The 26,642-nt window shown below is 37.6% G+C and overlaps 1 protein-coding gene across 5 annotated transcripts in view; it reads left to right on the forward strand.

Moving 5' to 3' along the window:
- LOC148020745 (uncharacterized) overlaps window positions 1–26,642 on the forward strand; it is a 127,873-nt gene that overhangs the window by 62,504 nt on the left and 38,727 nt on the right. For 2 of the 5 annotated variants that reach the window (XM_087698558.1, XM_087698562.1), the window contains 2 exons: window positions 39–833; window positions 908–2,468. In XM_087698558.1, the coding sequence (XP_087554684.1) occupies window positions 39–833; window positions 908–1,614 (1,502 nt within the window). In that variant the 3' untranslated portion in view covers window positions 1,615–2,468. Of the gene's footprint in view, window positions 1–38; window positions 834–907; window positions 2,469–26,642 lie in introns of those variants that run through there. The other 3 variants (XR_015694583.1, XM_087698559.1, XM_087698560.1) reach the window with 3 other exon arrangements.

Raw genomic sequence — 26,642 nt, forward strand, 5'->3', positions numbered from 1 at the left:
CTACTTTCTGCGTGATCATATGGGCATTCTTAATGCAGGCAACCACCTTGGTTCACTGTCATCCTCATCGACTTTTCTGAATCCTCAGACATCACATGAGCATTTAGTACAGGATAATTGTGACTTGATGTGGGTCAGATCCGGCTCATGTGCACAACCTCCACTAGAAGTCAGAAGCACACCCAATGATAAATGTAACAGAATGTGGATAAGCTCCAATAGATGTTCTCAGCCTTCACCAGACAATATTATCTTGCAATCATCAATGGGGAGTTATCATGGAAGCCATAATTTTGTTACACCTGATAAAAGCTTCAGTACAATTGGAAATGAAGGTCAAGAACATCCATTACAAGCATCACTTTCTCAAGCTACCCCTTCATTCTTGAGTGTGCATGAAGGTGTTACAAGGAACTTTATGGCTGTACCCCCTACAAGGGTATGTCAAGAGTGTGAACCACCTAGCTCAAGAAGAACTTGTAAAAGCATGCATAGCAGATTAGCAATGCAAGAGAACCCTGTAAATAGTACCAAAGCCGCAAGTCATCAGTGGTTACCATTTTCAAATCAAATATTACCAGATTTCCATAAGCACAGATGTGAACGGTCAACCATTTGCTCTTGGACATCTGATGCAAGGCAAAGGGATCAAAGGAAAGAACCACCTGAAGTGGTTATAATAGATGATGATGATGAACCGACTGCTTCTAACAAACCCAATCAGGTTCAAAAAGTAAATTCTAGTTTTCTGGGTTCGACTTACACCAACTTTCCTATTCCAGGCAGCCTCCATGTCTCAGAAAACTCTGCAAAGAACACTCCAATGGAGACAGGTAAGCTACATTTTTATGTACTATTTACATTAGTTTAAACTTTTATACACAGCTAAGATTTGATAATAAATCAGACCATTTCACAGCATGGGAACTTGCAAATACAACAGATATAGATACAAACAGGCAGGCACTTGTGGCAAGGGTGTATCAAAATGAAAACCTAGGTTTCTCAGGCACAGGGTCAAAGGTTACCTTTCTTGACCTTGTCAAGCAGCAGAGTAGCAAGAAATTGGGAAACTCCCAGTCAATTGTCAACTTATCGAGAAGAAGAAACTGTTCACACCTATCAAAAAATTGGAAGGTTGCCAGGACAAGTGAATCAGGTTTTCCCGGAAACTTTAAGGCTCATGATTGTAGCCCTCCTAATCATGTGCTGCAAAGTGGGGATGGATCTTATCACACCTCTTGGAAGGCAGCATCAACTGTACAGGCCATAAAAGCTGCGGTTGAGAAGCTGCACATGGATGAATGCAGGAACTGGACACATAGCTCAGAAGCTCCTAGTTCACTCAAGAAGCCATGTCAATATCATCAGAGGAATGCAGCAAGTTCTTTTGGGATGCGATCCTCATGTTCATATGATTACCCAGTCATACTGAATTCCACCGATCCATCACAAAAGAACCATTACTGTATGAAACCAACTGGAAGTTCATTAGGAATATGTAGCACAAACATGAACCCTGCAGAGATGGAATGCACAGGATGTTGGTCCATGCGTCTACAACATTTCCCCTCCACGCTGGAGCATGCTGCACATACGGGACACAAATCCTGAGCAAACAACAATCTGTACACGCTTAGCAGCAAATTCTTTCTTGATGCAGAAAGATTTTGTCATATTTTGCCGGTCCAGCTATGAGCTTTGAATCAAAGAAAATTTGCAGCTCTTACAACCTGATACGATGTTTGAATTGCATGGCATCGATCTCTTTGTTGTTTTACGAGCAGGCTGCTTGGTGCAGGGGTGATTCTGACATCGATCCCAGTACTGGGTCTGAAATTTTGCATCAAGGAGGACTCTTGAAGGGGAAAGCCAGCAACAAGAAGGGAAATGTTGCTGTAATTGGATAAATGTTTTTCCATCTATGTACTGATATTTAGTCACATAGACGACATCTGGGTTTTGCAGGCAGAGTAGGATAAGGATCTCATTACTCATCAATAATCCCTCAAAGCTCATGTTTTACGAAGGAATCCATTGAAGATTCTCACGGACTGGCCATCTCCCGTAGTCTAATCAATCAACGAAACCTCGCCGGACGTCCGACCAAAGGTGGCGTGGCCTTTGCTTTCATGCATGATAATAGCTAGCATGCTTTCAATAATCAAGGTTTTCCTGACTTTCATACAAGATGTGGTTTGTGACACTAGAATAATAAACTTTTATTGTGGTACTTTTGTTTTTCTCGCAAGCCCTTAAACGTTTGCATAGATTGATACCAGAACTTTAGACTTTAAAACATTGCTCCTACCAATGAGCGGCAAGTCAATCACCACGATGGGTACTTGAGTAATGGGAGGTCATGAATCCAAAACCTATGATTGACCGGCTTTGCAATGCCTTACTCTCAAGATTGCAAAGATTGTGATGAAGCCCATTCACAAATACTTTTCAAACTTGATGGATGTTAAGAAAGCATGCTCGTGATATATTATTATAATGGTTAAGTGCCCAATGGCTCTTAGTTAGGTTACGTCATATTAATAGAAGTTTTGGCTAACTATTGCTCTTTTTGTGATTTTTTGTTCACATTGAGGTTTTTGGATTTTCTTTTTGGTTTTATGTGTTTTCTATTGTAGTTTTTGTTTTTTGGGGGCGATTTGAAAGGTTTCTATTGAAGCCTAACATAACCAAAATAAAGGGATTCTAAAGGGCAATGCATTACTACAACTACATGCACCATTGTTTCAAACTTTGATATTTCATGTAGTTGGAAGTTTAGGTTTCTTTCAAACTATTTTAAATATCTTAACTATCATGGGTCCCATTGGAGAGAAAAGGGTAGTAACTTAGACCTGTTGTTATCCTAGTGCATACATAAGAATGGTGTTTAGTCTCTATATTCTTTATATACAAAGATCGTATTGTTATATTACTGCAACTACATGCACCATTGTTTCAAACTTTGATATTTCATGCAGTTGGAAGTTTAGGTTTCTTTCAAACTATTTTGAATATCTTAACTATCATGGGTCCCATTGGAGAGAAAAGGGTAGTAACTTAGACCCGTTGTTATCCTAGTGCATACATAAGAATGGTGTTTAGTCTCTATATTCTTTATATACAAAGATCGTATTGTTATAGTAGTCTTTTGGGCTAAATAAAGTGCAAAACAACTATCATCTTAGAAATTATAGTTTTCTTTGAGCCATCACCTTAGATGTAGAGTTCTCGACCTAATAGAAGCTATATGGTTATACAAAGTCTTCCAAAGTAATACCAATTTGTAGTTGTTTGTTTCTTGAGACCTCAAGGGTATTCTGTGTCCTTTCGAGAGTTTCTTTTTTTCATATGTCTAGTCCACTTTTAAAACCCTAGTGATTTTGGACCTGTTACTTTTATTTCCCCCTCCCTCGATATTTGGTAAACCCAATGTGAAAGGCCTATCTTAGAGTCTACAAGATGGGAGAACTAGTTGAAGATAAAGTTGTCACATAATAAGAGATATCAAAGATTTCATGAGAACTTATAAGTTGATTAAAATTGAAGAGGCTATCACCAAGGCTTTGCAAAAAGTAGCTGCAAAGACGAAGTTTGACATTAGAATTATTTCTAGGTTTCTTTGCTTCTATGCAGAGAAGCTAGAATTCGCTAGTATATTGGTAGATGATATGCCAAGATATTTCAATATTGTTTCTTATCAAATTTAGAGATACATAGAGTCCATTTACATAGATAATGGAAATATATGGGATGGTTTTTAAGTGTTGGGATTAAAGGCGTCTATGCCTAGCCGCTCGTGTGTTAGTTACACTGATAGTACTTGCACCATGTATTGGTTATCCGCACACCAGTACACTACAGGTGGTGGGTGCCCATCATTGTGAGTTCATTTTTTATTCTTTCAGTGGCATTTGAATAAAGGAAAGGCTTATCACACATTGTGACTACTGGAGCTCCCACACATTGTGTGTGTCTCTCTCTCTTGCTCTTGCTCCTCTCACCACAGCTCTTGCTTTTGCTCTTGCTTCCACTTTAGGGCTCACTCTTTTAACGGGTACTAGAGCCATCTTTTCTAAGAGCTTGAGCTTGACCTGGCATTGCTTCAGCTTATGGAGAACACATTCAATTCACAACTTTCATGGTAGCCATGGCTCAGCTTAAAGTGCTATATGTATTGTTGTTCACTTACTTTCCAACTTGTCTAGGCATGTTCCATAGCTTCATTAAGCTCCCCCTGAGCTCCCGTTGAGCCCCATTGGCATCAACCCAACCAACAGAGCTCCCAAGATAGCAGGTGCAATTTCCATCGACTAGGCTGCCCTCCTTCCTACTCAAATTTCCTTTATCCTATCTCATCTCCAGCTCTTGGCATCACTTCTGGCCTTGGGCAATCACTTGGCATCATTTCTGACACCCTTTCCATGAGTTTGGACATTAGTTGGGGCATTAGTTGGAGCTCTTGGGTTTAACGATTAGCTCACACTTTTATGAGAGTTTCTTGTAATATAGTTTTGGACAACCTTTCACTTATTTTCTAGAGGTCACTTATGCTTTCCAAGATGTCTATTTGGTGCCAGATCCTTTGGAGATGCTATGTCAATGACTTGAAATGCTATTGGACTGATTTGAGCACTCATTTTTGTTAGAAGATGGGCATAGAAACCCACTGTAAGCAAGGGAGTATAAGGGTAGATGGGTGTGAATAGCCCTAAGGGCAGGGGAAACCCTAACCCTAGCTGGAAAAGGGCTATATAAACAGCCTATGGGTCACTATCACTTGTGAGAGAGTGTACCCAAGTTGTACTCTAAGCAACTTAGTAAGCAAGATTTCATTCTTGTACTTTGAGCTCTTCTCTCCCTCTTGTGCACACATTCTACTGCTGCAAACTCTGATTTTCCACATGGTATCAGAGCCATCTCTGATCTCCTCAGCTTCCCTCAGCATCAGTCATCACTAAGTGCACACTAGCTGTCATTTTTCTTCACTCTATCCTTCTTTCCTCCATAGCTGCCTGCAACCTACCTCCATTGGAGGACTTGAGGAGGACAAAGGAGGCCATATCAGCCTGAGATTTCTTCTGGAGACTTCTTCCCCACATCAGGGCGCAGCTCTCTGTAAGCTCAAGCACTGACATAGTCCACGCGTGAGGCCAGCATTGCCAACATTGGAAAAACGGCGCAGTTTCTGACAGCACAGAATTCGGGCTGCTGTACACGCAGCAGGCGGCGCAATCCGTACGGCTATCTTGGGGCTTTGATAGCCCCCCAAGTGGGCTACCCTCAGCTAAGAGGGCTCTGAGAAATTCTCCCTGTGCTGGCTGCTACAAGCCAAACCCTAACTGTGTTTTTTGGGCAGCCATAGCCAACAAGCTCCAAGCTTGACATTTTGGGATTTTTACACTCTGAGCTTCATTAACAGTGATTCTAATCACTGAAGCAGAGTCTCTGAATCCTATTCCAGAGTCTAAAGCTCTTGGGCATGATTAACGGACATCACCAAGCATCGAGAAGCCGACTTCAAACCGGGTTCCATTCAAGCACTTCACTAAGCTTGACAATAGTGGTCTCTTAACACTAATCATAAATCATCAGTTGAATAGCTTGCTGGACATTCACTAAAACCAGTGAGTTTTTTTATTCATCTTCATACATTGTTGTAAGGTTATGTGTAAAATAAACACATAAACCATTATGCACAAGAAGTGTATTGCATACCGTAAGTGACATTGTCTCAAGTACTTTAGTCAGTAAAATCAATAGCATGAGTGTTATCATACTCTCCTCAGAGTCATCAGCAACAAGCATTGAGATCATAGACAAACCGTGTCCAACACAAGCCTCATCCACTAAGCCGTACCACAAGGAGGAGCCTGAAGTCCAGTCTAGGTTTACTTCATTAAAACCTAAAAAGACTATTAAACCACGGAAGAAGTTTGCACATAAGAAAGGACCACCAAAGTCATACCTGGAAATATTACACTTATATGATTTTCAGCCTTTCTCTTCATTACAACTTTGACTTCACTTTGTCTAAATTGCTTCCGCATTCAGTAAAAGGTTTGTAAGGGACTAGACACTGCCCTTGTCCCAACAAGTGGTAAGACCTTCCCAATGACTACAACATATGCTGATGTCCGTCCTCAAATTCGAAAGTTCGATGGTAAGGATTTCCATCCATGGCAAGTACTTATAAAATACAAAATGATGGAGAGAGGGTATTGGCCTCTTATTCAAGGCAATAGAGTTGTAAACTCTGCAAATATGATTGATATAGAGGATGACCAATGGACTCAAGCAATCATAATGCTACACTTAGATGAATCCTTGATTCATCATGTTGATCAACTAAACACTGCTAAAGAAAAATGGGATGAGCTTGAAAAGCTCTATGGAGCCACTGGGAAGAATACTAAAATATTCCTTAAAATTGAATTCTTCAGCTTGGAATACCGTTCAGGAGAAGATTTGGGAAAATTCATTTCTCATATGAAGGGACTTATGGCACAACTTGCTTCTGTACAAGCTCCAATACTTGAAGAAGATGCTATTGCTATTCTCCTAAAAGCTGTAAAACAGGTGTTCCCTACTCTTGTAACCACTCTCACAAACATTCCAGATCCTACTTTGGCAAGTACCATTCAATCCTGTTTGGATGAAGAAAAGAGGAACCACAAAGAAAGCAGCAACAGTCAGGCAACTTCAAATTCCCGTGAACAAGTATTGGTTCACACAGTTCTCACTAAATGTTCTTTCTGCAAGAAAAAAGGACATCTTGTAAACAACTGCTGGAAGAAGTATCCCGAGAAGATGAAATGTAACAAATGCAAGAAGACAGGGCATATAACAAGTAAATGCCCCAACACTCCTGAAATACCCAAAGAATTGGTGGCCAACTATGTCTCCAATTCATCTGAAGATCGACTGTTTTGACTATTTAAATCATCTACCTAGAACAACCTTGTAAGCTTGATTTATAAAGGCATCCAAAAAGGGGGGGATCTTTTACATGTCTTGTAATCCAATGCCACCCTGGCATTGAGGGGGGGTGTTAGAAGATGGGCATAGAAACCCACTGTAAGCAAGGGAGTATAAGGGTAGATGGGTGTGAATAGCCCTAAGGGCAGGGGAAACCCTAACCCTAGCTGGAAAAGGGCTATATAAACAGCCTATGGGTCACTATCACTTGTGAGAGAGTGTACCCAAGTTGTACTCTAAGCAACTTAGTAAGCAAGTTTTCATTCTTGTACTTTGAGCTCTTCTCTCCCTCTTGTGCACACATTCTACTGCTGCAAACTCTGATTTTTCACAATTTTACTTAGTTTTGTAAAGGCTTTCAGTATTGTATTAAGCAGGACTTAATGCTATTTTCTTAGAGAGACTTCATGCATATTACTTGATGATGCTTACCAACTACTCGGCATGCTACACTAATGTCTATGGTTGATGCCACACACTTGGTTATGTTTTTAGAATACTCTTGGGCTAAGATTGAAGCTCGGTCTCATTGACTTTGATTGTCATTTCTCACAGCAAGCATTCAATTGAGACACTTTGTCTCTTATCAATGGATGATACATGCGACATTTTATAAATGTACTTTGATATGGATATTACATTTTTTGTTGTGTTATGACAGACATTGAGCTTTGCATTTGACTTGCACTTGAACTCTCTTGGAGCTTGGACACTTGACATTGGTTGTGATCTATCTCTTTGGATGCTACAATAAGGGCTTTGCCAACTACATTGGGTTTGATGCTCATGATGTCTGTTACTTGGATCTTGGATGTATGGATGCTAATCACATGAGATTTTGACCTTTGCTTGCTCATCTAGCATTTTACTTTTGAGAGACAGTGGGACTCATTGTGACATGTACATGCTCTCTTGATACTCATTGGATGTAGTTACCCTATCATGGGCTAATTTGATCTTTTGTATTTGACCTACTACTTATGTTTGTCTGAGTGTTGTCAATGGTATTTATATACCTTTGGGTTGTATATTGAGCCTTGCTCAGTGGATTATGCATTTGGCAATTCTCTCTTCATTTATCTTGAGACCTACCCTGTGCATGACGTCTATGCCTCTTGCATGTATGGTTACTGATATACTATAGTTGTGACGGTCCTCAATACCAGTTGTTCTTGGCTTTTCTTTTTTTGGGTTTCTTACAGTTGATTGTTTGCATATTGCTGCAATATATTACAAGAACCTATCATTTCAATTCTATGTATTCTATTTTAGGGTAGTCACTTGGGTTTGACAGTTTCTTGCGTACAATTTGTGGATAGCTCATTACTTTGGTAGTATCCCTTGTTTTCAGCTTGATTTTGCAGTGGTTTTAGGGCTAATTTACAAGTTATTTTAGCAGCCTGGTTTGCCCTTTTGTGCACTTGCTCGGTCCCATTATGGCTAGTGGTTCTAATGATATTGCTATCTTTAATATTGACAAGTTGGATAACACTAACTAAAGCTATTAGAAGGCCCAAATGTGGCAAGTCTTAGTGCAAAAAATGCAAATTAAGCCTTTGAAACATAAGGGTATCAAACTCTAACATATTGATGCATATGATTAGGCTGAACTAGATGAGGTATGTATGTCCACGATCATTTGTCCCTCTCTAAGTAGGTTTTGTATAATGTTGTCTTTGATGGGCTGCCCGCATGGGGCTTATGGGATAAGATTTGCAATGTATATGACAAGAAAAGCCTTGCTTCTTAGATGTATTAGTTGTTGAAGCAAGTCATGGGCCTTTACATGAAGGAGGGCACTTCCATGTCAACCCACTTAAATGAGTTTGATTCCATTCTCAGTCATTTGTCTTCGCACGAGATTGAATTCAAGGGTAATCTTCCTCCCTTGTTCCTCTTGCTTACACTGCCTGAATCATGGGATACATTTCATACTATTATGTGTGTAAACATACCTATTGAAGGGTGGAAGTTGCAAGATATAGAGAGTGCACTCTTGAATGAAGAGATTAACAAAAGAATATTGATGCCTCTCACACCTCTCATGCTTTGACAGTTTGACAATTAGAGACAATAATGGTAGGATGGTAATGATTGTCGTGGGAGAGACTCTCAACAGTCTCATGCTCAGTCACATGGACAATCTCTTAGTAAGTCTTGTGGCTGTAAATCCTCATTGACTTATCATTACTATGAAAAAGTAAGACATATTTGGTCACAATGCCATAAAATACATGAGGCCAAGTGCAAGGGTAAAGTACAAAATAAAAATCATGATCGCAGCATTGTCCTTAGCAGCAAGTCTATTATTAAGATTGAAGAGATTAATATTATGCAGATTGATTCTGATGATGATTTCATACTTGTAACTTTTTCTCTTGATACTTCACAGCGGATTGATGCATTGTCAGGATATACTCAGTGTTGCTTGATAGATTCAGGGGCTTCCTTTTATATGACCCCTCATAGAGTGTGGTTTCACTCTTATTGCAGTATGACTAGATTCGTCCATTTGGGTAATTACCTAGCATTACAAATAGTTGATATTGGTAATGTTCAACTACAGTTTGATTCTAGTAGCACGTTCACTCTTCATGATGTATGTCATGTACTGCCTCTTAAGAAGAGTCTTATCTCTGCCTAACACTTTGGATTATGAAGGCTATGTTGTCTCCTTTGGTGATTCCTCATGGAAGATTACCCATGGGAATCTTGTTATTACACATGGTACTAAGTTTAATACTCTCTACCCCTTACTTATATCTGTGTTAGTTGACCATGTTTTGGCAATGGATACAATTCGACATTGCATTGGACACATATCTTTGAAAGGAATGAAAATGCTATCTCGTTTGCAGTATCTTTTATCCCTTGACTATAAGTGTTTTGAGTCTTATGATCATTGTTTATATGGATAGTAGACACATAATACATATAAAAAGTTTGGTATGACATGCATGGGTGAGCCTTGGCTCTTGTTCATTCGAATATATATGGTCCCATGCCCTACAAGTCATTAGGTGGCACGAAGTATTTTGTTAACTTCATTGATGATTATATACATAAGGTCTGGGCATATTCTATTAAGTAGAAATCGAAATTCCTAGTTACATTTTAGCATTGGCTTGCTCTTGTTGAGAACCAGTTTGGGTATAAGCTAAAATGCCTAAGGTTAGATAATGGAGGTGAGTATGTCTCTAAAGCCTTTGAGTTGTTCTGTGCGGCAAGAGAGATATTAAGCATTAGTTGAGCGCCTCGTACACCCCACCCTAGAATGGTATAGCTAAGCTCATGAACATGAAAACTCAGGAGTGAGTACGTAGTATGCTTAGCCATGTAGGCTTATCAAAGCATTTTTGTGGGCTGAGGCAGTTACTACTGCTGTACACTTGAATAATCTCAGTAAGATGATGATCATTTATTTGTTTAGGATTTTTTATCATATCCAGTGAGCTTAGGACAGCCATTTATTATTGTAACATGGGAGACTAAAGTTCAGGATGATGGTTTTACCTATGCAAGAATTAAAAGTAAAGATAACATAATAGTAGTACAATTCATGACAATCTATATCAATCATATAAGAGACATTAATACATTGAGGGATTACCCAATATCTCCTAATATCAGAGAATTCTGAGATCTAGGGTTTCAGTCAGTACTATTGTAATGCAAGATTACAGTGGTACTAAGAGGATAAAGCTCTCGCATGTTACTGTAGGTAAGGATACTTTTACTTCGGGCTTCATAATATTCTCAACATCACTTTTTTTGTGAATTTCTAGAGGATTGAACTGATGAATAGAGCTTCCAGATAGTATATTTTCAGAGTAAAAAAGAGTACGGAAAATGAGGGTTTATGGTAAGATGATGAGAGGATTACATAATTATATAATGGGGGAATCTTTTGGAGATACATATGTAAAGATTTTTGCTATAATAAAAACATAGTATTCAGTCTACTATCATATATGCAAAATTTTTAGATATGTTTCAAGTCATTATTGAATTTGTAATGCATAAAGAGTTATATTTAAAAAATAGAGTTGAAGCAAGAGTTAAGCTAAAGTACAAAATAGTTGAGATAAAATAGGGGTGAATCTAGAGTTGAGACAAAGTGCGAAAGGGTTGAGAAAAAATAGGGTTGAAGCTAGATTTGAGACAAAGTACAAAATAGTTTAAACACGATAGGGCTAAAGACAGAGTTGGGACAAAGTACAAAATAGTGGGTAAAAAGGTGAAGCCGATTGTAGTATTGTTGTCTCAGAGAGTAAAAAGTTAATTAAGTTGGATTCCAAACAAACACACCAAAGAGATTGGACATAAATTTATAGAGATATCTCTTGAAGAATTCAAAACTAGCAATAAAGAGTTTCTCTTACACCAACAAAGAGAGAGTTTCATAGAGATATTATCCATGCATGGTAGGGCATTTGCATTTCAACCACATAAAGTAGGTTGTGTCGATCTAGGAGTGGCAGCACACGTGGTAATTTTTACCATACCACACATACCATGAAACTTGCGACCTATACCAGTGCCTAGGGCTCACTTGATCAAACTCATAAATTTCTTATATGAAAGAATAAGAATGTGTATTCTAGAGCATTCATCTACACCATATTCTAACAAGTATCTCAAAGTGCCTAAGAAGAATGTCACACTCAGGTTTATAGAGGATCTTTAGCTAATGAACAAAGTGACCGTATGAAATGTGGGTTGGTTATTCTCAGTTTACAGCAAACAATTTATGTTGTTTTAAGCCTATGGAAGCTATGTACAAGGCTAAACACATATCTATGAAATGGGCTACTAAGGAACTGAGAGCATTAGGACTGTTAGCTGAAAATGAAGGCATTTTAGGCATCTTTTATGGGCTGAATATTAATGAAACTATGGTTGAAATTTCAGCAACCATACATGCAGAAAATGAGGCTGAAAATAGCGTATTGTCCGTATGTTCCTTGGACATGTATGATGTTATAGCATTGTTTGCTCAATAGGAAGGATTACAATGGGCTGAAGCACTTGTGGAGACAAAGTATAAGATAGTTGAAAAAAAGGTGGAACCAATTGCTTTCCGCTTCCACCAAAATATGAGGGTCTATATGAAAAAGTGTCAAGGCATCCAAGCTTGCGAGATCCTAAAGATATAGGTCATCAGTTTACATCTGAAACATTATAGGAATTGAAAGTTGGTGCAGAGGGGTTTATTTTGCCTACTGAAAGAGACTGTTTTATGCAAATGTTGGATAGGCATGGAAAGGCATTTGCATTTCAGCCAACTAAAATAGGTTGTGTGGATCCAAATGTTGTCTCTCCTATGGTAATATTTTCTGTGCCTCATGTACCATAGAACTTGAGGCCTATTTCAGTGCCTAAAGCTTACTTGCCAAAACTAATGGATTTGCTAAATGAAAAGATTCACATGAAGATCTTAGAGCCCTCTTCAGTCCCATACTCAAATCGTTGGTTTACTGTGCCCAAAAAGAATGGGGCTTTGAGATTTATTCAAGACATGCAACCAGTCAATAAAGTGACCATAAGATCTTTACTCGGAGTATGATCAATTTCAGCTTGGAGTTGAAAGCAAGGATATCACAACCATGAAGACTCCCTTCGGGTTAGTATGGATATGTACTCTCCTGTAAGGTGCAATAAACTCAGTGGCACATATGACAAATGCTATGAATAGAGTACTCAGGGATTTTATACCATATTTGACAATGCCCTTCTTGGATGATGTTCCAATCAAAGGGTGTGTAGTAAATGAAAAGAATGAAGAGATGGATGCTCATGGGTGCAGACAGTTTGTTGTAGAACATATTGTGGATTGTGAAAGGATTTTGACCATCTAGACGAGGTGCATTTACCTCATTATGGACAAAAGTCTGTGACAAAAGTCTGTCTTTGGAGTTGAAGAGCTTTTGATTGTTGGGCATATGTATGGGCCCTATGTGCGAAGACCATCACTAGCAAAAATAGATGGGATTGATAGAATGCAAGATGTATGCATTAATGTATCAGAGGTGCGTAGATTATTGGGAGCATGTGTGTTCTTTTTTATTTGGATCCCTCACTTTGCACATGTAGTTGATACTCTATATCAGCTCTTGAGGAAAGATCAAAGGTTTCATTGGGAAAGGAAGCATCAGAAAGCAATGAAGAAATTGAAGCAGCTCTTGAAATCTGCTCCTACATTGAGAAAGGCTGATTATGCACATGGAAAGCCTATCATTATTACTGTTGATACAAGCCCAATCGAGATTGGATGGGCGATTGGGCAAGATGATGAGGAAGGACAGAGATATGCAATTTGATTTGGTACTAAAGTATTGACTGAATGACAGAGAAGGTATCCACAAGTAAAAAGAGAATTATGGGGAATTATGATAGCCCTTAAATGTGATAAGGAGTATTTTATGGATGCTCATGTAGTCATTGAGACCGATTGTTTTTCCGTATTGGATATGATTTCTAGTTGTGCTACCCCGTACATTGCTATGCTCCTGTGGATTGCATACATCAAATCTTTAAACCTTGAAATTCAGCATATTGCATGAAGAGATAACCCAGTGGCAAACATGTTATCTCGGGCAGGCATTGACTAATCAAGTAGAAGGGAGAGCTCTACGTACTAAGACAACAAATGCAGTGTGTACTTTTCTCTTAAAAGAGATATTTTATCAGTATGGCTGTGTGGGAAAAATTAAAGGAGATAGGGGTGAGCTGGATGCAAATGAAGCTCATGATTTCTTTTCACGGTTGGAGATAAAGCTTGTTTTAACTTCAACTTTTAACCTTGAAGGAAATGGAAAAAGTGAAAGAGGTCATCCACCTATTGTGAAGGCATTGGCAAAATCATGTGGAGAAAAGGTAAAGAAGTGGCCACAATTGCTCCCTTATGCTTTGTGGGCTGACAGAACAACTCATAGTGCCATTAAAAGATATATGCCTGTTGAATTGATGTATGGTCAAAAACCTATCATGTCAATAGATAACACTGACATGGAGTGTGCTACCTTGGGAAGAGGAGTTGAATCGAGAGGAGTTGTTGGCCTTGCGCATTAGACAGTTGGAAAGAAAGTCTGAAGACATAGAGGTAGCAATTGCAAAATTAAGGGCAGCAAGGATACGGAACAAGAAACGGTTTGACAAAAGACATAGATTGAGGCCAAGAACCATAGAAGATGGAGATTGGGTATTGGTTTATGATAGCAGTTTAGACAATCAGCATAGTGCCATGCGTAAAGTTTCTAAAAGATGGTTTGGACCCTATACGGTAAGACAAGTATTTGATAATGCTACTTATGCACTAAATGAGCTGGATGGGGCAGCCATAAAACTTTCGGTAGTAAGGAAAAGAATCAAATTATTCAAGAGACGAGAATCTACTACCTATGAGTTGCCAGAATTGGAAGAAAATATTGACCATTATATAGGGGCTAGCCAGGAAGATATGGAAGATGAAGCTGCAATGGATATGGTTGTAGAGGATGAAGACTTAGAATCTTGTGACAACTAGGATTTTGGCACACATCGGAGGATGTGTAAGTTCAGAGGGGGTGGATGTCATGTCACTACACGGACACAATGTGAAAAAATCTAGAGTACACCATCATCCGACTTTCTTATTGATCTAGAGAGTCAATGTGATTTGAGTCATTAGTGCTAGTGTCCATGGCATGGATGGTCCAAAAATACTAGATTTTTGGATAATTTTAGCCTATTTTTTATATTTTGGATATTATTTATTATAAATATCCTAAAAAGCTAGAAAAACTTTTAGATTAGGGTGGCATGCAAAAAACAAGTTGCTTTTTTAGCCAGGTTTTGGATTTTTCATGAAAAAGAAAGTTGGGTAAAATCATGTGCGTCGCGATCACAGTTGACAGGCAACAAACAACACTTTGAATTAGAAGAAGAAGGAGTGAACTATGAGATTCTTAATCAGGTGTCCTGAAGTTTTACCCCCCTTTCGAAGCCATTAGATTTGGGTTCCAGGTAGCAGAGAGGAAGCTGTTATTTTGATGCATGTTTTTTTATCTACGAGGGAGCTCTAGGAGATCTAATGCTTGGAGATTGCTTCTGAGTAGTGCCAGACAAGGGATTCCACATTCTATCAATACATATTGATTTGATTCATTATGATTTGTCTTTATCGTGTTTACCTCTTGTCTATTATTTTTCTTCTCTTCCATCTCCTATATCTACTTCCTTCTATCTCTTGATCCCCAGTGGATTTTACGACATTTCAACAAAAACCCCTCTGACAACATGGTCAAGTGTGAACTCGCTAAGGAAAGAAGAGGTGGCATGATAAGTGTGTCATAACCAAGGGTGAACTATGTGCATATAGTCTGGTTGTAGAATCATTGGCATATCCTCATGTCGATCACCTAACATGTCAGTGAGTAGTATCTTGTCACATTACCAAGACACATAGTGGATGCCAACTCATGTAGAGCTTGACATCTCAACAATGACTAGTTTCAACTTATATCGGAGAGTAGATTCTTAACTATAATGAAGACTCCACTTGGCATGGTTTGTATGTGTATATTACTGCATGGAGCTAGAAACTTTATGGCTCATATGATGACTACAATGAATAAGGTACTAAGGGATTATATTCCAAGTCTAACTATACCATTCTTAGATGATATATACATTAAGGGGTGTGTAGAGAAAGAGAAAGATGAAGAGCTAGATGAACAAGGTTGTAGAAAGTTTGTCATAGATCATATATAAGATTGTGAGAAAATCCTTACCAAGCTAGAGGAAGTGAATCGAACGAACCCTCTCAAGTCAAAAATCAATATTTGGGATCAATGAAGAAGACCTTCTCCTACAAAATTGGATTCAATAGAGAAGATAAAAGAGATATGCTCATTAGTGTTTGAAGTTACAAGGTTTCTTGAGTATGTGTGTTTTACTTAATCTAGATTCCCCATTTTGCTCACATTGCAGATGACTTGTACCAGTTTGTAAGAAAGGGATAGAAATTCTTTTGGGACAAGATACATACCAAAGCTATAAGGAAACTAAAGAAGCTTTTGAGGAGTGCACCACCATTGAGAAAAGTAGAGTATACATATAGAAGACTAGTATTATTAAAGTGGACACTAGTTCAATCAAAATTGGTTGGGCCATAGGTCAAGATGATGAAGAAGGGAATAGATATGCAATGAGATCTAGAGTGAAAGTGTCCAATGAATGATAAAGGAGATACTCACAGGGCTATGGGGTGTTGTGACTACATTAAAGTGTGATAGAGTACTCCATTGTTGCTCTATTAATAGTAAATACATAGTCTTTGCCTCTATTAGACATGATTACTAGCTGTCCTACTCCAAATATAGCCATGTTAAGATGGATTGATTATATAAAGTCAATGAACCTATAATTTAGATATATTGCAAGTAAAGAGAACCCAATAGTAGACATGCTATTGAGAGCTAGATATGAGGATTAAGAGGGTATGATAGTAGAGAGCAATGAGACTAAATTTTCACCCACCACACTAGATCATGAATGTTAGGTATTTGCTATAGAATATTTTGCAAAGGAGTTACATAAGGGTGAATGGCTATAGCTTGTCCACTACTTGAGTATGTTTATAAAGATAGATAAATGAACATAGATAGAGTTCAAGAGGATTAGAAGGATGGCTTATGTATACTTTCTAAAAGAGAGTTTCTTATGGAAACATCCAAAGAAGAAAAGAGGATTACTATTGAGTGTAGTCTATGATAGAGATACACATGTTCAAGTTATGAAGGTTTTCCATAAAAGCTTGTGGGCATGACATAAAGGAGTAAAAGCTACATTCGAGAATATTAAAGAGCACTACTATTGTAAGGGAATTCACATGGATGTATTGGGGTTTGTATAGTCTTGTAGAGAGTGCTAGATGTACTCTTCAATATGGCACATAGATGAGTTACACCCTACATATTCTTTATACATGCATTATAAATGGGTTGTTGGCCTTGTTATTATGCATATATGTAGGGCTATGGTAAATGAGATATAGAGTGCTTACAAGAGAAGATCTAACTAACCAAGTTGAAGGGAGAGCATGAAGGACCAAGATTACATGTGTAGTATGTAAGTTTCTTCTTGACCATATGGATGTGTAAGAAAAGTGACTACAGAGATAGAGGAGAGTTAGATGTAAAAGCAGCCAAGGAGTTCTTTTCAAGACTACGTATAAAGCTAGCATTGACTTTAGCTTATAATTCAAAGGATAATGGAAAGAGTGAGAGATGGCATTAGCCCATACTGAAGGCCTTAGTAAAGATTTGCAGAGGAAGAGCAAGAGAGTATAGTTTCTTTTGCTTTATGGGTAGATCATACCATGCACAGTGCTACCATAGGCTATATCCTAGTTGATCTCATGTATGGGTAGAAGTTAGTGATACGTACAGAGATAGTGACCATTACCTTGAGCATAATTCCATGGGAATAAGGTTTGACCAAAGAATAGCTCTTAACTCTTAGCTCTTAGGATTTGATAGCTAGAGAGAAAATTAGAAGATATTCTTGCAATGCTACCATAGATTATATGTTAGCTAAGCTCACATATGGGTATAAGCTACTGATGTCTACAAAGATAATAACCACTATATGGAGTATGATTCTATGGGAAAAAGGGTTGACCAGAAAAGAGCTCTTAGCTATTAGCTCTTAGGATCCAAAAACTAGAGAGGATATCAAAAGATATTAAAGTTGCAATGCACAGGCTAAAAGAGGAAAGACTAAAGAACAAATAGAGTTTTAATAGGAGGTATAGGTTGGTACCTAGGGCTTTTGAAGATGCTAATTGGGTCGTGATATATAACAATACTTTGGATAATCAACATAGTACACTCAAGAAGGTATCCAAGAGGTGGTTTGGACCATACATTGTGATGAAGGTTTTTGACAATCCTACATATGCCTTGTGTGAACTAGATGGAACAAAGTTTAGGGCTCTAGTTATAGGTAAAAGAATCAAGATGTTCAAGAGAAAAGAATCTAAGGAATATAAAGAGCTAGAGTTTGAAGATGAAGAGGCAGAGTAGGATGTTAAATAAGAAGAAGAAGATTTAGAGCTTATAAAAGATGATGAAGACCTCAAGTCTATATGAGAGTAAATGGCACATGCCAAAGGATGTGGAGGTTTAGAGCGGGTCGATGTCACATGGTTACCAGTTCATTGAGAAGGAGAACCATAGAAAATACCATTTATACAAAGATACATGGCAAGGAATCTTTAGAGACAAAACTAGTCTTTGAGATATTTTGAGTATCGAATATTAATTTTTAATAACTTAATAAGATCTTTGGATATATCCAATTACATGCAAGAACTTATTTTGAGTGATACAACTCTTTAAAGTAAAAATTTTCAAAAAAGTGATATACTTACAAAAAATTGATGTTTTCAACTATTTTGAGAGGATTTTTGAAATTTTGCCCATGATGACTTGTTGATTTAATCTTGTTTGCTTTGATTTGAGTACATGGATGACCCTATTCTAAGTTCATATGATAAAGTGATGGTTGAAACAAGTTGCAAATAGGCGCAAAAGAGAATTGATTTAAGAAAAGCATTGAAGTAAATATGGAGAAGTCTGATACATGCTTGTGGATGCGTGTATTCTACAAATTTGGGACAGATTTTGGACCAATATACTACTATTATATGGGAAGTGTCAAGGTTGAAGTGGTTTGAGTGTGTTCCGTACATATACCGAGCTTTTTTGGCATAGAAGAGTGCATTGATTTTGTCAGAGCTATTGTCTTAGATGTAGAGTTCTCATCCTAAGAGAAATTATACATATGCACATTCTTCTAGAGTAATACAAGTCTACAATTGTTTGTTTCTTGAGTTCTACAAGATATTTTTTATTCTTATTTCCAAAGTTTCTTTTTTTCATTTGTCTTGTTTATTTTGGTGAACCCCAATGGTTTTAGGCCAACACTTTTACCCCTTGACATCACAAGATGGTCAAGTCTCATCGATTAGGGACTTTGAATGGTTTTTTCACTGTTATGCTCTCATTGTTTAACTATCCATATACTAAACCATGGTCTCGATTCATACTTTCTTAAATCTCTACTAGAGATATGTGCTTTTATTCTTTCAGTACATAAAGAATTGATTAGCTTTTCCTTCTACAAAGCATACAAGCTTATGATAAAACCCTTTCACATTCACCTATTTTTTGCCTTACAATTTTCACATTAGACTGACTATTCATAATCCTCTAGTATTTTTTTCTTTGAAACCGACAATAGTGAAAATTATCCATTAAAACTTGGTTTTGGGTAAAGAAGCCAGTAGTTCAACAATAAGAGTTTGCAAATAGATATTATCTATTTTTAAAAAAATTAAATATTTCAAGTTTACAAAGATGTGCATCAAGTCTATACCTACAAGAGAAATTGATTTTAGTTCATCTTGATCTAATCATGCAATAATGTTTACTTCATAAAGTCCCCTGTTAAAAAACAAGCCATAGAAAAAACACACGTTGGTGAGTGAAAATGAGCGATCGCGGACATGAAGCTGCATGAAGTCAAGTGGGGTAACACATGGATAGTACCACTTGGAGATTTCCATTTATCAACCCGCCTCCCACTATGGGGTAACTATCCATATAGCGGGAGTTAGATTGATAAATGGAAATCTCCAAGTGGTACTATGCATGTTCGACATGTGGTTGTGATAGTTCAGTTTTGAGACATGTGCTTCATGCAGAAATAGAAGAATATGTGTTCTCCTTTCTGATTTTGAGTCCCTGAGTTGAATTTTATGTGGCAACTGGCATGTTTGCCATCTAGCAATCAAGGGGCAACTTGAAAATTTAAGGGAAAAAGCAAAAACGTGAGTAGTTCTTTTGGGGAAAAAAAAGGAGAAGTGTTCGACACAAGAAAATCAAAGAGAGAGAGAGAGAGAGAGAAGACGAATATTGCACACTAAAGAGGGGAGAAATCCGAAGCTCAGAAGAAGAAGAACAAATTGTCAGAGGAAAGAGATCGTGAAGTTGAAGTTATTGGAGCTAAGGAGCAGGATGGCAGGGCTGCTGAAGTCAATGGACTGATGCGAGTTATCCATTTTTAGATGATGGTAATAAAAGTCTTCCTTTTGTCTTGTTTTCTTGTACTGCTTTGTGGGGTAGAGAGTTTGTAGACCAGTTTTGGTGTATGGATAGGGTGGAGGGTCTCTACATCTGAAATTGGGTATGTAGCAAGGAATATGTATTATGTGCAGGTGTTGAATCCACTGACTCAAGTTATTGGAAATCTGAAAGGATTTGCAGCCAATAAAATAATAGATTAGAGTTTGTAAATCTCAAAGCTCCCATGACTCTTCATCAATGCATGATTGTGCTTTTGGAACAGAGAAGTTGTGTTTGATGTATAAAGCATGCAGGAATTTAGGATTGCAAACTGTGTAGAGTTGTTTCAGGGCAACAAATCAAGGAATTTGACTCTGAGTTGTTCTCAAGAGTTATAGATTGGAAAGAGAGCGTCTTTTTAAATATTGTTGATCCGAGGTCTGGTTGGAAAGTTATGAACTGTTCTATGTAATGCTCTATGAGGCAATTTTTGTGCTCTATGAGAAAATAGGTGAATTTAGCAGCATCTACATCATCAACTTGGTTTCCCATGAAAGCTATCATGATTTTCCATTCCTATATCAATGCAAGCTCTGTTTTGATATAGTAATGGAATGTCTACAACAGTGAAATGCTTGTAGCCATTGAATTGGTATGAAAATTTGTTGTATAAAGCTTTGATTCCCTATGTATTTGGTTTGTATTTATGTGTGCTCTGAGGAAAGAAGAACAGAGAGGGTCTACAACTGATTTTGTATTGCTTGAAGCAATCACGCTTTGTGGGGCAGTTTGCTACGTGGGGTTGCCATTCCTAAAAAATAGGAGTGGTGTGAATCTAAAAGCTCATGTTGTCAAAGTCTCTACCATGGTTGTTTCAGCATCAGATTCTCTCTAAAAATGGTAATTCTGAGCTTGAAGGTTTGAATTTTTTAAGTGTTAAGTTGAAGTCTTAGTGAGGAGTATGTGATTAGGAATTTTGGATCATGTGTTCAGTAGCGTTGTTTCGTGGCTTTGGTTGAGTGAAGATCTTGGATCTTTATCATGTGTGTTGTCTTGGGGGTTGTTATAGGCCGACTATCCAATTCACCTACCATAGATTGGTGCCCCCACTGAGGGTCTCCCGTGTTGAGAATCTCTTGTTGATCTTATCAGTTGTGGGAAGTGTAAGGTTTGGAAACCAACTTGTATACAAACTCAAGCATGGTGGCTTTTGGATATGAACCCTTCTTTGGTACTAAAAATGAGGATGCTAATCAGTTTATCAAGAGATTAGAGTGGATGGCTTACCAAGTTCAAAGGGACACTGATGCAAATAAGCTTCAAATGATTAGCATGCTACTTGAAGGTTTTGCAAGATTATGGTGGAACTCACTAAATGAAGAGACAAGGGTAAATTGGAATGAAGTAAAAAAATGAGTTCCTTACAAGGTTTGTCACTAAGAAAACTCCTCAGAGTTTATGGAAATGTTTGGAAAGGGTATTTTAGGTAGAAAATAAGGAAGTGTCTAAATTTGGAGCAAGATTTGAAGTAAAATGGATAGAAATTGCACAGAGTATGGAGCAACCTCCCATGATGTTTTTGAAAAAGGACAAGTTTGTTTCATTGCTTAAACCTGAAATTAGAGAAAAGATCTTGATCAAAGACCCTGATACTAATGAAGATACAAGATGCTGGACCTCAACAGGAACAAAGGCCACTTGAACTAGTTAGGTAACAGTTGGAGAGAAGACCTGGTGAAGGCACATCGAGTATGAATCTAATCGAAACCAACATGTCTGTTGATGGGAAAAATGCAAATGTTTTTGCTAACAAGAGAGTTAGAGAGAGGGATACTCAAACTGAAACTCAAAGGGCAGCAAGGAGTAAAAAGGGAAAACAGATTGTAAACGATCTAGAAACCAGTAGGAAAGCTAGATCATGAAGGAATATTCAAATGGGGCTTTGCTTTAGAAATCAATCAAGTTTCTTACAACCTGCTTGAAGACTTAACAAGTAAAAAAGGCTGATGTTACATATGGTCAACTACTGCAGATGAACTCATCTCTAAGGAGGCAATGGCATGGTTTGGTTAGCATTAGGAAAGGAAAAACCCAAACTGGGCATGTGGGAGTGGTATACCTATCATGTGAAATATATTATACATGTCATAGACACATGGATACATGGAAGGAAATTTGATCAAGTTTATGTTGATGGTGGTGTGCAAGTTTGTGTAATCAGTGAAGAAGCAATGTTGCAAATGTATCTTAAAATGATAGGAAAGTTACTGTTTAAGGTTAAAATGGAAAATAGCTCAAAAGTGAAATTTTTGGGAGTCATTGAGAACTTGGAGATCAACATTGGAGGCCAAAGAGCATGTTTGGATTTCCATGTTATGCCTACAAAACTTAGGGCATATCCTCTCGTCTTGGGTTGATCGTGGTTATTTAGTTTGAGATCCAAACAAGATTGGTACAGAGGTCAATTGGAACTCTATCTAGAGAAGGCAATTCATAAGAGGGTGATCTTTGATACGAAAACAGGGTCCGTCATTCAAAGTGGACATGAAAGTGATGTTGGAGGTGATGAAAGTAGTGATTTAGAAAATTCCAGCCTTGATGAGGAAGATAGAGAATGGGAAGCTAGCCTACTCTCTACGGATGTTGACCTCTTTGGGTTGTCAATCCAGGGTTCAAAAAGAGAGGAAAAAGTGGTAAATATTGCTACAAGAAGTCTAGACTTTATGCAAGAAACATGTGATCAGCAACCTAGAATGAATGTTGGACTGCCTAGGCTTATGAATAGGCTGGGAAATGACTTGACTAATTATGAAAGAGATGAATATTTAGCCATTCTTCAGAAATACCCAAAACTATTTGCTATAGAATATCACCAATTAAGGGGTACTAATAGCATTATGCATCATATCAAATTGAAAGAAGGGTATAAACTAGTGGCTCAAAAGCTTACGAGACTTGGTACAATTCAAGAAAATGTAAAAGCTGAAATTCAGAAGTTTCTTGATGCTGAATTTATCCATCCTATTGATGATGCAGAGTGGGTGTTTGCTGTTGTAATTAGACCAAAGAGTCATGGAAAGTGGAGAGCATGTGTTAATAGTCTCTTACTACAGCTACTAAGAGATACTACTATCCTCTTCCGTTTCAGGATGAGATCTTGGATCAAGTGGTTGGTCATGAATTTTACAGTGTATGTGATGGATACTCTGGATATTTCCAAATCAGAATAGCAGAAGAAGATCAGAAGAAAACAACGTTCATTACCCCATGGGGATGCTTTTGTTATAGAGTGATGCCTTTTGGTTTGATGAATGTAGACGCCAGCTTTTCAAGATGGATTAGTTGGGTGTTTGCCCCTTTCATTGGGAAATCTTTGTGGGTATTTATGGATGACTTTTGTATGTATAGCTCAAGGGCATTACACTCTAAAAAACTTGATGAAGTTTTTTGTAGACTTGATGAGGATGGCGGTCAATTGAACCTTGATAAATGTAAGATAGCAAGAACTAGAGTGATACTCTTGAATCATGAAGTGTTTGCTAATGGTATTTCACCTGAGCCTAGTAAAGTTGAGGCTTTACTTCTTATGGATTCTCCAAAAACTATAAAAGAACTGATGAGCTTTGTTCAAAAGTTGAGGTATCTATCAAGGTCATTTCATATGCTGGCTGAATATGTATATCCTTTATAGAAATCAACTCAAAGGGATCCTTTAGTTTGGATGCAAGTTGAAGAGGATGCATTCTTGCATATTAAAGAAAAGTTAAGCAGCTTGCCAGTTCTTATGCCTCCAAACTGGGATAAACCTTTATTTATTAGTATCAGTGTTGGAAAAAATTCAGTAGGAGCCATTTTAATGTAGAAGGGAAAAGGGATGTCTTATATGACACCGGTGTTTTATATAAGCAAATCCATTGGAGCGACTGAAAAAGCTTGGATGGAAGAAGAATTATTGGTATTGGGGTTGGTATATGCAGTTAAAAGATGGAAATCATGCTTGATTCAAAAACCATTTGTAGTACTTATTGATTCCCAGTTGCTTCCACAGGTTTTGAGATCTATTGAAAATGCTCCAAGAGTTACTAAGTGGTTGCTAGCTTTGCAAGAATTTGAATTTACATGTTTGAAGGAGGATACTATAAGAGCTAGCTTAGCTGATATCTTGACTTATAAAGAACTTGTTGAAAGTGCAGCTGTTATAAGACAGAAGATGATTCTGCATCCACAAATTCATGAGAAGATGAAGGATAAAGATGCAACCTTGTTTTTTAATGGTAGTTACAGAAGAGTGCTGAAAAAGGGAGAACTAGGTTTTTTCATTATGGATGCTAAAAATTGATAAGTCTTTTTTGGAAGTCAAGAGAGTAAAGAGATACAAAGTAACAATGAAGTTGAATATGTGAGTTTACATGCTAGCCTAAAACAATGTATTCAACTGGGATACAGGAAGATAGTTGTAAAAGGAGATGATATGTTGGTGGTCAGATAGGTTCAAAATGTTTGGAAAGCCAATAAAGATATTTTGAAGGACTGGTTGTTTAAGATAAAAGGCCTTCTGAAACAGTTGTAAAATTTTGAAATTTGGCATATTGGTAGGGAGAACAATCGTAGAGCTCATGAATTGGCTGAAAATGCTCTTTCTTAGTATATTGCAACCATGAGGGTGGATAATCCTAGATATGAGAGGAGGGAAAGACTTCACCTAATTGAAGAGTTTTTAAAACTGGGGAGTTAAATTCATTGGCTGATAAATACAAAAGGTATGCCATTGTCAAAAAGTCCAGGGCATATGTGCTCATAAATGATCAGTTATATATGAAGGGGATTGATAATGTACTAAGAAGGGTGCTGGATAGTTATGAGATTCCTGCTTGTTTATCTTCCTATCATGAGGAACCATGTGGTGGTCATTTTGGTTTTGAGCTTACCAAAATGAAAATTGTGCTAGCAGGACTTACTTGGCCTAGTCTAAGTACTGATGTTGCTCATTGGAGTAAAAGTTGTTATGCTTGCCAGTCATATGCAAAAAGGGTACTTATTCTAGAACATGCTAAAGCCATTGTTGCCTATGGACCATTTGAGAAGTGGGGTTTTGATTTCATTGGACCTTTGCCTAGTACAATAACAGATAAGTCTTACATAATTACTGTAGTTGATTATATGGCCAAATGGCCTGAAGCTAAGGCTACAAGGAATTGCAAGAAAGAGGATGTAACTCAGTTCCTCATGGAGGACATATGCTACAGATTTGGAATACCACTAGAAATAGTGACGGATCAAGGTCCTGGCCTTAGAAATAAGCTATTGAGAGAATGAACAAGGAAACTAGACTTGAAACACAGATTTTCTACTCCTTATTACCCTCAGTGTAATGGACTAGTGGAAACATTCAATGGAATGATATACAAGATTCTCTTTAAGCTGGTAGAAGATCATCCTAAAGATTGGGACAATTATCTACATCAAGCTTTGTGGGCTTGTAGAACAATGTAGAAGATAAGTACAGGATTCACCCCTTTTCAGTTAGTGTATGGTCAAGATGCTTTATTACCTATGAATGTCATGTTCCCTACGATGGAGTTTGTAAGAAAGCATCAGCTAGATCAAACAAAATTGGGAATTGATAGAGGGCTAAACTTACATACCTTACACTTTTATAGGCAACCATCAATGAATTGTTATGAAAAAAAGATTGTGAAGAGAAATAAATGGTTTAATACACAGTTGAAGAAGAAGAATCTTTTAGGGGGAATGCTAGTGTGATGAGATATGACAGTACCTTGGACTCTACTTTTCAAACTAAGTTTCGAGTTAGATGGGAAGGATCTTTCCTCATCAAGTGGAAGTTTGAAAACGTTACTTATTTGCTACAAGATTTAGATGGGACTGTTCACAATAGTAGAATCAATGGGTTCCTTCTAAAGAAATATATATGTAGAATCCTGTAACTAAAGGGGATATAGATCATTCCAGTTTATTGTTTGGGGCAGATTCAATTTTTTGAAATTTGGTGTTATTAGATGGTGGTAAATGATGGACATCATATTAAAAGTGTTCTTTGACACCTACTAAAGGTCTCTATCAAGTTTGGTGTTGATCCGAGCAAGAATGGGAAGTTATGGTCTCTGGAAGGTCGATGTTTGAAGTGGACTGCATGCAGAAATTTTGGACTACAAACTGTGCAGAGTTGTTTTAGGGCAGCAGATCAAGGAATTTGACTTTGAGTTGTGCTGAATAATTATAGATTGGAAAGAGAGCTACAACTTTCCTCTTTTAATCTTGGCAATCCGAGATCTAGTTAGAAAGTTGCGAGCTGTTCTCTGATGTGCTTAATGAAGTGGATTTTTAAAAAAAAGGTGTTTGTCTTTGTTAGATGTTTTTGAAGCTTTTAATAAAGGTTTGTTCACACTCTGTGTTCCAAATCAGGGGGGTAGCTAATCATGGTGAGTGAAATTGAGTGACCGGGGACATGATGCTATGTAAATTCAAGTGAGATAACACATGAAAATATCATTTTTTGTCTTTCTAACACTTACCCATAGTGGGAGTTGGGTT

This window comes from Lygodium microphyllum, chromosome 18, assembly GCF_053477565.2.
Source record: "Lygodium microphyllum isolate KBCC chromosome 18, Lygodium_microphyllum_v1.1.10, whole genome shotgun sequence".
Classification (NCBI taxonomy): domain Eukaryota; kingdom Viridiplantae; phylum Streptophyta; class Polypodiopsida; order Schizaeales; family Lygodiaceae; genus Lygodium; species Lygodium microphyllum.